Source organism: Mustelus asterias, chromosome 9, assembly GCF_964213995.1.
Source record: "Mustelus asterias chromosome 9, sMusAst1.hap1.1, whole genome shotgun sequence".
In the NCBI taxonomy this organism is placed as follows: Eukaryota; Metazoa; Chordata; class Chondrichthyes; order Carcharhiniformes; family Triakidae; genus Mustelus; species Mustelus asterias.
The window spans coordinates 38019425-38031441 of record NC_135809.1 but is presented as its reverse complement, the minus strand read 5'-3'; the positions used below and the strand labels follow the sequence as shown (position 1 = coordinate 38031441).

General features: G+C 43.7%; 1 protein-coding gene across 1 annotated transcript; it reads left to right on the top strand.

Moving 5' to 3' along the window:
- Window positions 1–726: 726 nt before the first annotated feature.
- LOC144498613 (hemagglutinin/amebocyte aggregation factor-like) lies at window positions 727–10654 on the top strand. The gene is made up of 6 exons (XM_078219991.1): window positions 727–814; window positions 1709–1738; window positions 3368–3446; window positions 3786–3974; window positions 7867–8019; window positions 10482–10654. The coding sequence occupies exons 1-6, from the start codon at window positions 757–759 to the stop codon at window positions 10525–10527; spliced, it is 555 nt and encodes a 184-aa protein (XP_078076117.1). The 5' UTR covers window positions 727–756; the 3' UTR covers window positions 10528–10654.
- The last annotated feature ends 1363 nt before the right edge of the window (window positions 10655–12017 follow it).

The window sequence follows — 12017 nt, the reverse complement described above, 5'->3', positions numbered from 1 at the left end:
CACAAGAAACATGACACAAATACATTTCTTAAAGGAATAGTATTATCACATCTGCTGCTATGGTGAAGTGTCTACCATATACATGAAACTTCTTCACTGCATAATTTACCATCAGACTCTCTTTGTCAATTTGAGAATATTTCTTCTCAGCATCTGATAAAGTCTTGATGCAAATGCGATTGGTCTCTCTATTCCGTCTGACATCTTGTGGGACTGGACTGCTCCCACTCCACATGGTGATGTATCACAGGCAATTACCAATGCTTTGGTTGATCAAAATGTACAAGTGGTGTCAACCACTATTTATATTGTGCATCTTCAATCCTATCTAGAAGTGCTTACTACTGAGACTGGATTAAAAAACTGAAAGTGTTTCAATCCCCAACATTGGCATCCTTCATCTAAATGAGGATAAAGTTAACTTCAAGGAAAAGTATGTAAACTATCTATGGGGGAGAGAATTAATGCCTGTTGCTGGGCTGTACGGTTAGTGAAATACATGACTTAGGACAGTCTATCTGTTTCTGGCTGGATCAGACGTGGGTAGAAAATCCTTTCCCTCCGAAAATCACCTGCTGTTCTATCTTTGCCCAGATTTTCTCAGCAGCAGCTGTAGTTAATGGAATTTTGAAACTCAGGTTCACATGGTGTGTTTGTTAAGCAGCTGATAGGGATATGAGTTTGGATATAAAAGCCATGAATAGGAGATCCTTCTCCTCTGTTCTGCTTTCAGAGTCAGCCCTTTGATCAGGAACAATGAGGACACTTGGTCTTCTTTTCGTCCTCATTGTTGGAATCCATGGAGAGACTCCAGGTAAATGGAAAAAAAATAGTTTTACTAATCCAGTGTAACATTTTCATAGCCTAACCAGCCAATCTGGTGGCTTCTTTCAATAAAATAACTACTTTAGTGCCAATAAATGTCTGTTTGGGAATATAAAGAGCTGTTTGTAATTGTTGGTTTGTGAGCAAGTTGCTCATGGGAACTGGATTGGGTCTCCCTAAGCTAATATTATGCAGAATGCTTGAAGTCAATTGAAACAGGAGAGTTTTATCTGTTTTAGATCTATTAAAACCTGGGCCCCACAAGATCTCCAATGTATATCACTCCAGCATCAGTGTGAGTGTCTCTTCTGTATGTTGTTGCCTGGGCTGTACATTTATTTCAGCTGTTTGACTTTATAGGTGCAGTTTTTGTAGGACTCAGGTAACTTTATCAAAGGGAGAAATAGAGGTTACATCCTCATCAAAGCAGGAAAAACACAGCATAAATCAAATGCTTGCTTTGTACAAAGAGGACCCAATAGTCTGTGATTTAATCCCTTTACTGTTCATTGAAGAGGATAACAGGTACACTGAGAAGTTACACAGACTGGGAGTGATGTGAGTTCTTATACCAGGAACATATTTCAGTAAAACTTCAACTTGCTCTTGAAGATTGCAAGTTCACACTTGGGTAACAAATGCACAACTAAATCGTGGCCATAACCGTCCTAGTACTAACCACATACAACTATATATATTGAGATACAAAATAACCCCTGCAAACAAATCTTGCATTCTGTTTGTAGCTGAGAGGTTACAAGGCATGAGACAAAACCTCACTATATAGGATTTGTAAATTTTCAATATATGATATTTGTGTCAGAGTTAAGAAATTTACAACAGATTCCATCTAATATATCCTCAATAATGTTATCTTTTCTAGCACAAAAACTCAACGAGGTCCAAAGTCCTGGTGAGTTCCCATTAATCTTTAATATCCAAAAGAGAATATGAATATTGTACCTTAGCCGCCTATCCGCTGTATAAGTTAATATTATCCTCTCCACAGATAAGAACATAAGAAATAGGAGCAGGAGTAGGCCATCTAGCCCCTCGAGCCTGCCCCGCCATTCAATAAGATCATGGCTGATCTGAAGCGAATCAGTTCCACTTACCCGCCTGCTCCCCATATCCCTTAATTCCCTTATCGATCAGAAATCTATCTACCCATGATTTAAACATATTCAACGAGGTAGCCTCCACCATTTCAATGGGCAGAGAATTCCAGAAATTCACTACCCTCTGAGAGAAGAAGTTCCCCCTCAACTCTGTTCTGAACCGGCCCCCACTTATTTTGAGGCTGTGCCCTCTAGTTCTGGTTTCCCTTCTAAGTGGAAAGAATCTCTCCACCTCTACCCTATCCAGCCCCTTCATTATCTTATATGTCTCTATAAGATCTCCCCTCAACCTTCTAAACTCCAATGAGTACAGACCCAATCAGTTCAATCTCTCCTCATAAGCTACACCCCTCATCTCCAGTATCAACCTGGTGAACCTTCTCTGCACTCCCTCCAAGGCCAATATATCCTGTCACAAATAAGGGGACCAAAACTGCACACAGTACTCCAGTTGCGGTCTCACCAGTGCCTTGTATAGTTGCAGCAAGACCTCCCTGCTTTTATATTCTATCCCCCTCGCGATAAAGGCCAACATTCCATTTGCCTTCTTGATCACCTGTTGCACCTGCAGACTGAGTTTTTGCGATTCGTGCACAAGGACCCCCAGGTCCCTCTGCACAGTAGCATGATGTAATTTTTCTCCATTTAAATAATATTCCAATTTATTATTATTTCTTCCAAAGTGGATAACCTCACATTTGCCAACGTTATATTCCATCTGCCAGATCCTCGCCCACTCGCTCAGCCTATCCAAATCTCTCTGCAGACTTTCCCCGTTCTCCATGCAATTCGCTTTCCCACTCATCTTCGTGTCATCAGCAAAGTTTGATACCCGACACTCAGTCCCCTCCTCCAGATCATCTATGTAAATGGTAAGCAGTTGAGGCCCCAGCACCGATCCCTGCGGCACGCCACTGGTCACCAACTGCCAACCAGAAAAGCACCCATTTATTCCAACTCTCTGCTTCCTGTTAGATAGCCAATCCCCAATCCACGCCAACACCTTACCCCCAACTCCGTGTACCCCAATCTTCTGCAGCAACCTTTTGTGAGGCACCTTATCGAATGCCTTCTGGAAATCGAAAAACACCACATCCATCGGTTCCCCTCTGTCAACCGCACTAGTCACATCTTCATAAAAATCCAGTAAATTCATCAAACACCACTTTCCCTTCATGAATCCATGAAGATGATAATTTTTCACATGCAAGTCTAAGTAATAATTAAGGGTTGTATGGGGAATCCCAGTAAAACCCACGATTATCACCAAACAGCTTCACACATACACAGGAGGATAATGATCAGGGTGCTGAACCTCTATTCCACACTTCGTGCTGGTAGTCAGTGAGATACTGTTCCACCTGTTCTCTAAATTTATGTGCATTAGAAAGTCAAATGTGGTTAATAACTGTGCTATATTGCAGATAAACGTTGGGTGAATGGCTTTGATAATAGAATCGATTTCAGTTGCCCGGCACATGAGACAATTTATAGAATTGTCAGGTAAGTGGCTAAAGATCACTGCATAATAATCTGGTAGGAACCTGTTAGCTTCAAAGAAAATGTCACATTTCCTCCGTGGGCTGCCCTTTGATATTCCATAATGACAAAGAGATATGGAGACAAACAGGGTGTATAAGTTACACACAGGTTGACTGTGTTGTGGAATCATAATCTTTGGGTTAATTCTGCCTTAGCTCAATTTAGTTTATAACAGAGGGAGAAGGCCATCATCCTCTGAGTTTGAAGTTTAGTTTAAGCATAAATGTAAGCTCACACATCCATCAAACTTCTTTTGACATTAGTTGTCGTAAAAATGCTTTTTGCGTTTTTTTGTTCTAGTCAACATAACAATCACCATGAGGATCGCCAATGGGATTTCGAATGCAAGACTACATTCGGTGAGAGGCCAACGTGTGAATGGACCGACTATGTGAACTACTTTGATGGAGAGTTTTCCTTCACCTGCCCTTTCAACTCCTTTATTAGCGGTATGATGTCTTATCACGACAATCATCATGAGGACAGGAGGTAATTTGAAATCTAAAGCATTGGTTAAGTTTATTTATTTATTATCTCAAGTAGGGTTACATTAACATTGCAGTGAAGCTACTTTGAGAATCCCCTACATTTAGAAACACTCCAGTGCCTGTTCGGATACACTGAGGGAGAATTTAGCATGGCCAATGCACCTAAACAACATGTCTTTTGGACTGTGGGAGGAAACTGGAACACCCGGAGGAAACCCACGCAGACACGGGGAGAATGTGCAGACTCTGCACAGACAGTGACCCAAGCCGGGAATCGAAGCCAGGTCCCCAGCACTGTGAGGCAGCAGTGCTAACCACTGTGCCACCGTGCCGCCCTGTTTGTATGGAAGTTTAACATCTGTATTTTTAAAAAATTATAATATGCCAGTCCAAAGATGTGCAGGTTTGGCGGATTGGCCATGCTAAATTGCCCCTTAGTGTCCAAAGATGAGTAGGTTCACTGCTTACTGAAGTTTAGGTCTGAGGCGTTCAAGTCAGGTGACCCTGACCTATACAAGAAATCCAGATATGACCTACTGAGATCCATCAAAGATGCCAAAAGACAGTACCAGACCAAGCTAGAGTCCCAGGCTAGCCATATGGACTCCCACTGATTATGGCAAGGTCTGCAAGACATTAGAGGCTACAAGATGAAGGTATGTAGGATCACCGGCACCAATGCACCCCTCCCTGAGGAGCTCAGTGCATTCTATGCCCGTTTTGAACAAGAGGTCAGTGAGAGCACACCGTCCACCCCGTGAGCCCCAGCCGAACCCATATCCGAGGTCACTATCGCAGACGTTAGATCAGTCTTCTCGAAAGTCAACCCACAGAAAGTGACTGGCCCGGATGGGGTACCCAGGTGAGCATTCAGATCCTGCCCGGACCAGCTGGCAGGGGTATTTACAGACATCTTTAAACTCTCTTTACACCAATCTGAAGTCCCTATCTGCTTCAAGAAGATGATCATCGGTACCAAAGAAAAGCCAGGCAGCGAGCCTTGATGACTATAGTCCATTGGCTCTGACATTCATTATTATGAAGTGCTTCGAAAGGCTAGTCGTGGCGCAAATCAATTCCGGCCTCCCAGATTGCCTGGATCTATGCATCATGCAATTATGAGCAAGCAGTCTAATTCAGACCCTGCATAATATGAACATAGAACATAGAACATAGAACAGTACAGCACAGTACAGGCCCTTCGGCCCACATTGTTGTGCTGAACCTTTTCCAAAACCAAGATCAAGCTATCCCACTCCCTATCATTCTAGTGTGCTCCATATGCCCATCCAATAACCGCTTGAAAGTTCCTAAAGTGTCCGACTCCACTATCACAGCAGGCAGTCCATTCCACACCCCAACCACTCTCTGAGTAAAGAACCTACCTCGTACATCCCTCCCATATCTTCCACCATAAACCTTATAGTTATGCCCCCTAGTAACAGCTACATCCACCCGAGGAAATAGTCTCAAGAAAAGAGAAAGCTAAGGGGTGATTAAAGATTTTGGTAGAGTAGATGTACAGGTGGGTTTCCACTTGACTACAGCTAAGTTTAATAGATGTAAAATAATCATTAACAAATCCAATAGTAAATTGTGGAGGATCTTGTTTGTCGTAAGAGTGGTTAGAATGGGAAGCTAACTGAGGCAAATAGTAACCTGATGCATTTCAGGAGAGAGAAAGTGAGGGAGAAAGGAGGAAATGCTGATACAGTCAGATGAAGATGGGTGGCAGGAGGCTTGTGTGGAGCAAAGACATTGATTGGACCCATTGAGATAAATGGTCTGTTTTGATGGTGTAAATTGTACAGAATGCCATAAATGTGTTTTGTTGCCATCGGAATCTGAGATGTGATTGTGTTTCTAAAATATTATTTTCTTTGACCAGCCTCTCTGTTATGTTCAATATATTGTGTACTTTGGTCTAGATTTATACATAGAATATCACCAAATGATTACATTTGTAACATAGATACATAACACAGAACCTGCAATCTAATTGCAATTTCAAACTACTGAAAAACCAGTTTAACGTTGGCTTTTTAATTCACGTTAGCAAATGAAACATCTTAGAATCATAGAATCCCTACAGTGCAGAAGGAGGCCACTCAGCCCATCGAGCACCAACTCTCCAAAAGAGCATCCTTCCCCCACCCTATCCATGTAACCCTATACATTTCCTATATCTAATCCACCTAACCATTTGATTTGATTTGATTATTGTCACATGTATTGGGATTCAGTGAAAAGTATTCTTTCTTGCTCGTGAAACAGATGAAGCATAAGGAGAGGGTGCAGAATGTAGTATCACAGTCAAAACTGGGGTGTGGAGAAAGATCAACTTAACATACAGTAGGTCCACTCAAAAGTCTGATGGCAACAGGGAAGAAGCTGCTCTTGAGTAGGTTGGTACGTGATCTCAGACTTTTGTATCTTTTTCCCGACTGAAGAAGGTGGGAGAATGTCCGGGATGCATGGAGTCCTTAATTATGCTGTCTGCTTTTCTGAGGCAGCGGGGAGTGTAGACGGAGTCAATGAATGGGAGGCTGGTTTGCGTGATAGAGTGGGTTCATTCACGACTCTTTGTAGTTTTTTGCAGTCTTGGACAGAGCAGGAGCCATACCAAGCTGTGATACAACCAGAAAGATTAATTGAACAGGTATTTTGCATCGGCCTTCACTGTAAGGGATACTAGTTAGATCCCAAAATAGCGGTAAATCCGGATTTGGAAGCAAGGGAGGAAATCAGGAAAAATACAATCATCAGGGAAGTGGTACTGAGCAAACTGTTGGAGCTGCAGGCTGAAAGAAATGTAGTGGACTATTCTCCCAGGAGACATCAGCAGAGGCCTTTTTGCAAGCTTCCCGCTGGTCGCCACAGCATCCGCGCATCTCCGCGGCAACATTTTTCAGAGTAATATTATAATAGGCATTTACATTTCATTAGTGGGTCCGGGATGACAATGACCAAAGGGTAACTTGGCACTGCCCGCTGGGCATCTGGCAGTACCAAGGGAGTGGGTGCAGAGGGGGTGGCGCCCATTGAGTGGACGGGGCCTATTGGGGATGGTTGGTGAGGGTGGGGGGATCCACTACCACTCTGCAATCGGGATCACTGGATTGCTGGCAGAGGGAGGGAGGACGGTGATCGGGGCTGGTCATCCTGGTGGGGTGGGAGATTGGGACTGCCGGGGGGCCGGGGCTGCCAGATGGAGGGTGGGGTAACATTGAGACTGCTGGGGGAATCAGGAGATCGGGGCTGGCTGGGGAGGTCTGGGAGACCTGCGATCGGGGGGCGGGTGCAGGTCAGGAAGGGCAGCAATGGGGAGGGGGTGCATGGCTGGCCGGTGATCGGGAGGCCGGCAGTGCGAGGCCACTCTGCATGCACCGATCTCGGCACTGACAGATTGGCGCATGCCCAGCAGTCTATATGCTGCCGGCGTCTCCAGTGGGAATAGGACCCGCCCCCTGATTTTCAGAGGGAATCTGGCTCGGGCACTCTGCAGTGCTCAGAGTGTGGGAGATTTAATCTGAAAATCCCACTCAAAAAAACCAGCGACAGTTACTCCTGTTTTCACTCGAATTGGGGACTTAGAATTTTTTGGGAGAGTCCCGTCTGCAATATATTATTATACAAATGAAGGAACCTTCATCCTGCTTCCTCTCAAAGGGTGATGCTGTCATCTCCAACTCTGTGCAGCTCTCCACATGTACCACACACCAACCCGCCCTCCCCACCCCCCAGTGCTTTTTTGACAAATGAACGCACTCTAAACTACTTTAGATTGTTCATCTACTTTCTTTATGTGATCATATTGTTACTGGATCTAGAACTCCAGTATTGTGTCTGAAATGATTGTAGCTATCACTGTTTCACTGCTTTATCATTCTCAGGTGGAGATTTTACTGCTGCCATGTGAAAAGCTTCTGCAGAGGTTACTGTCAATGGACAAGCTATATCAATGGTTTTGATGCTTACTTCAAATGGAAGGTTCCTGACTCTTCCTACCTTGTGGGTGTATCCAGTTACCATGACAACCATCATGAGTAAGTAACTTGTTGCTTATTAAAATTTTTATTTCTCTTTTTGTGCGCGGTAGGTTGACTAACGACAACTCGAGTCAATGATAGCAGGATAGATACTCCAGAGTTTCACCATGCTGGTTGCTGGGAAGACAGTGATTTAGGGAAATTGTACTGTGGTACCAACAGGCCAGTCATAGAGACCATATAGTTTAATCTAAACTCTGACCACTTTTTTAAATATTTATGGAAAAGAGACCACTATTTAGACCAGAACATGACAGTAGAGAGTTCTGCAAAGGAAGTTCAGTGTACATGTCTGTGATGTTGTAGATGATGGTCTCTAATCTAGATTCAACATAATTTTCTCACAATTAAATATGATATCGCCTCTACATGTTTTCTTATTGTTTTTAGTGTCTGTAAGCCCCATGGCACAGATACCTGTGGGTCAGGTGTTACCAATCACTTCACTCTCTTGGCTTGCATCCTTCACTTCTACACAAACAATAAAATCTCCACAGCAAAATCTATTAACTGGCTGTGAGGAATGTTTGATTTGATTTGATTTGATTTGATTTATTATTGTTACATGTATTAACATACAGTGAAAAATATTGTTTCCTGTGCGCTATACAGACAAAGCATACTGTTCATAGAGAAGGAAACGAGAGAGTGCAGAATGTAGTGTTACAGTCATAGCTAGGGGGTAGAGAAAGATCAACTTAATGCAAGGTAAGTCCATTTAAAAGTCTGACAGCAGCAGGGAAGAAGCTGTTCTTGAGTTGGTTGGTACGTGACTTCAGACTTTTGTTTCTTTTTCCTGATGGAAGAAGGCATGTCCAGGGTGCTTGGGGTCCTTAATTATTCTGGCTACTTTGCCGAGGCAGTGGGAAGTGTAGACAGAGTCAATGGATGGGAGACTGGCTTGCGTGAAGGATTGGGCTACATTCGTGACCTTTTGTAGTTTCTTGCAGTCTTGGGCAGAGCAGGAGCCATGCCAAGCTGTGACACAACCAGAAAGAATGCTTTCTATGGTGCATCTATAAAATTGGTGAGAGTTGTAGCTGACATGCCAAATTTCCTTAGTCTTCTGAGAAAGTAGAGGCATTGGTGGGCTTTCTTAACTGTAGTGTCGGCAATGAGGGGACCAGGTCAGGTTGTTGGTGATCTGCACCCCAAAAACTTGAAGCTTTCGACCATTTCTACTTCGTCCCCGTTGATGTAGACAGAGACATGCTCTCCACTATGCTTCCTGAAATCGATGACTATCTCCTTCATTTTGTTGACATTGAGGGAGAGATTATTGCTGTCGTGCCAGTTCACCAGATTCTCTGTCTCATTCCTGTACTCTGTCTCATCATTATTTGAGATCCGACCCACTACAGTGATGTCATCAGCAAACTTGAAAATCAAATTGGTGGGGCATTTGGTCACACACTCAGGTTTATAAGGAGTATAGTAGGGGGCTGAGAACACAGCCTTGTGTGGCACCGGTGTTGAGGATGATCGTGGAAGAGGTGTTGTTGCCTATCCTTACTGATTGTGGTCTGTGAGTTAGGAAGTTCAGGATCCAGTCGCAGAGGGAGGTGCCGAGACCCAGGCCACGGAGTTTGGAGATGTGTTTTGTGGGAATAATGGTGTTGAAGGCTGAGCTGTAGTCAATAAATAGGAGTCTGACATAGGTGTCTTTGTTATCTAGGTGTTCCAGGGTTGGGTGCAGGGCTAGGGAGATGGTGTCTGCTGTGGACCTGTTGCAGCGGTAGGCAAACTGTAGTGGATCCAGGTAGTCCGGGAGGCTGGAATTGATTTGTGCCACGACTAACCTTTCGAAGGACTTCATAATGATGGGAACAGAATGTTCCTTAAACCCTCAGCACATTTCACAAGGTTCCTTTAAAAGCTCAGAAACTGCAGCTTCAGAATAGAGACCTTTCACCTTCTCCACCTTCCCACTGGTCACCTCAATAACAGGCTGAGCAATTCCCCCTTTTATAATGGGGATGATTTTCTGGGGTAGTTAGTGCACAGAAGTGCAGAGAGGGTGGGGGGTGGGGGTCACACAGGCCAAGGTCCAAAAATCATTTAAATGTGATGTGGGATGCTTCTAGCAGGCTGAGTAGGGTGACAGTGGGATCGTGGGGGTGGGATGAGGGGAGGGGGGGGGGGGGGCGGGGGGAATGGGGATGACAGCCACTTTTATAAGGAAATGGAAATTTTGATTGGGGTCTCAAATGTTTTACTTATAAGACTGTCTCTGTACTACCTAGTAAGAAGTCTCACCACACCAGGTTAAAGTCCAACAGGTTTATTTGGAATCACGAGCTTTCAGAGCACTGCTCCTTCTTCAGCTGAGTGACTGGACTACCTGTAAATCCAGACCAGAGCACCAGAAGTGAAGGGATATGGAGAGCAGCCTGATATGGCTGCAATGCATTGCTGGTCTATCAATAATGACCACTTGTCTTTATCATCTTCCATTACAGGGACCGTCGATGGAAGTATCAACATTGCACTAAACAACAGTGTTAATTCAGTAGAGGCTGTTGGAAAAACATTCACCAATATCCAGACAGACGTCTTAATGAAATATATTCCAACTTAAAAATTGAATAAAAATTCAAATGAAGTAAAACCTGACAATAAAGAAATTAATTTGATTTCTCTGTATTTTCATTTTGGGATGATGTTATATTAAACACGATAAAACATGTTGATGATTAGGAAATGGGACATACGTTTTACACAAAGCATCAGCGACATGTACCGTCAACTCGGGAAGAGTAGAGGTGAAACAGGCATGAAGGCCCCCTCTGTGCTGTCCAGTATTGTGCCTGATATTTCTGTTTCCAACACCAGCCACTCTCCTACTTCCCCCCAAATGAGAAGGACAGTGTACTTCAAAGGGTAAATTTTCAAGGCCAAAGGCACAGCTTGTCACTCTGCCAAGGGCAGTCACAAAGTACTCATTTCAAGGGGCAAGATTTGGGGCAGCTCTATGGGCAGTTTTCCTGGTTTGTGTGTGGTTGCAGAAAATATTTAAACAATTAGTTTCAGGGGTGAATTTCCATGAGGATCCATCCACGACCAAGGGAGTGGCTGAGGGCATCTTGTTGAATCTATTAGTCCAACAAAATTTAAACAGGACAAACAAATGAGTGAGAAATAAAAGTGGAAATAGAACTGCATTGCTTGTGCTTCATTGCCAAGTTTTCTGTCTCATTCAGAGCCAAAGCTAGACATCGCCATAAAATGCACCAGGTCTGCTTGTGATGATATTTTCTGCTCCCCTTTGCATCTGCACCTCTCCAAGTTGCAAATCTTCCCCAATATCCAGTCACCCTTTCTCCTAACTTCTCTCCATTTATAACTGGGAGGAAATTGCGGGTCCCCTAGCCAAGATATTTGAATCATTGATAATCATGGGTGAGGTGCCTGAAGATTGGAGAGTGGCAAATGTTGTGCCTTTGTTTAAAAAGGGCTGCAGGGAAAAGCCTGGGAACCACAGGCCAGTGAGCCTCACATCTGTGGTGGATAAGTTGTTGGAAGCTATTTTGAGAGACAGGATCTACAGGCATTTAGAGATGCAAGGACTGATTAGGGACAGTCAGCATGGCTTTGTGAGTGGAAAATCATGTCTCAAAAATTTGATTGAGTTTGTTGAAGGGGTAACCAAGAAGGTTGATGAGGGCAGTGCAGTTGATGTTGTCTACATGGACTTTAGCAAGGCCTTTGATAAGGTACCGCATGGTTGTTGCATAAGGTTAAATCTCATGGGATCCAGGGTAAGGTATCTAAATGGATACAAAGAAGCCAGAGGGTGGTTGTAGAAGATTGTTTTTCAAACTGGAGGCCTGTGACCAGCGGTGTGCCTCAGGGATCAGTGCTGGGTCCAATGTCATTTATCATTTATATTAATGATTTGAATGAGAATATAGGAGGCATGGTTAGTAAGTTTGCAGATGACACCAAGATTGGTGGCATGGTGGACAGTGAAGAAAGTTATCTCTGATTGCAACGGG

Bases quoted from the DNA above. Each gene is read 5' to 3' on its own strand.
- LOC144498613 (XM_078219991.1), top strand. From the start codon at position 757: ATGAGGACACTTGGTCTTCTTTTCGTCCTCATTGTTGGAATCCATGGA. The intron at 815-1,708 runs GTAAATGGAAAA...TATCTTTTCTAG, and splicing joins AATCCATGGAGAGACTCCAG to CACAAAAACTCAACGAGGTC. The intron at 1,739-3,367 runs GTGAGTTCCCAT...GCTATATTGCAG, and splicing joins CAACGAGGTCCAAAGTCCTG to ATAAACGTTGGGTGAATGGC.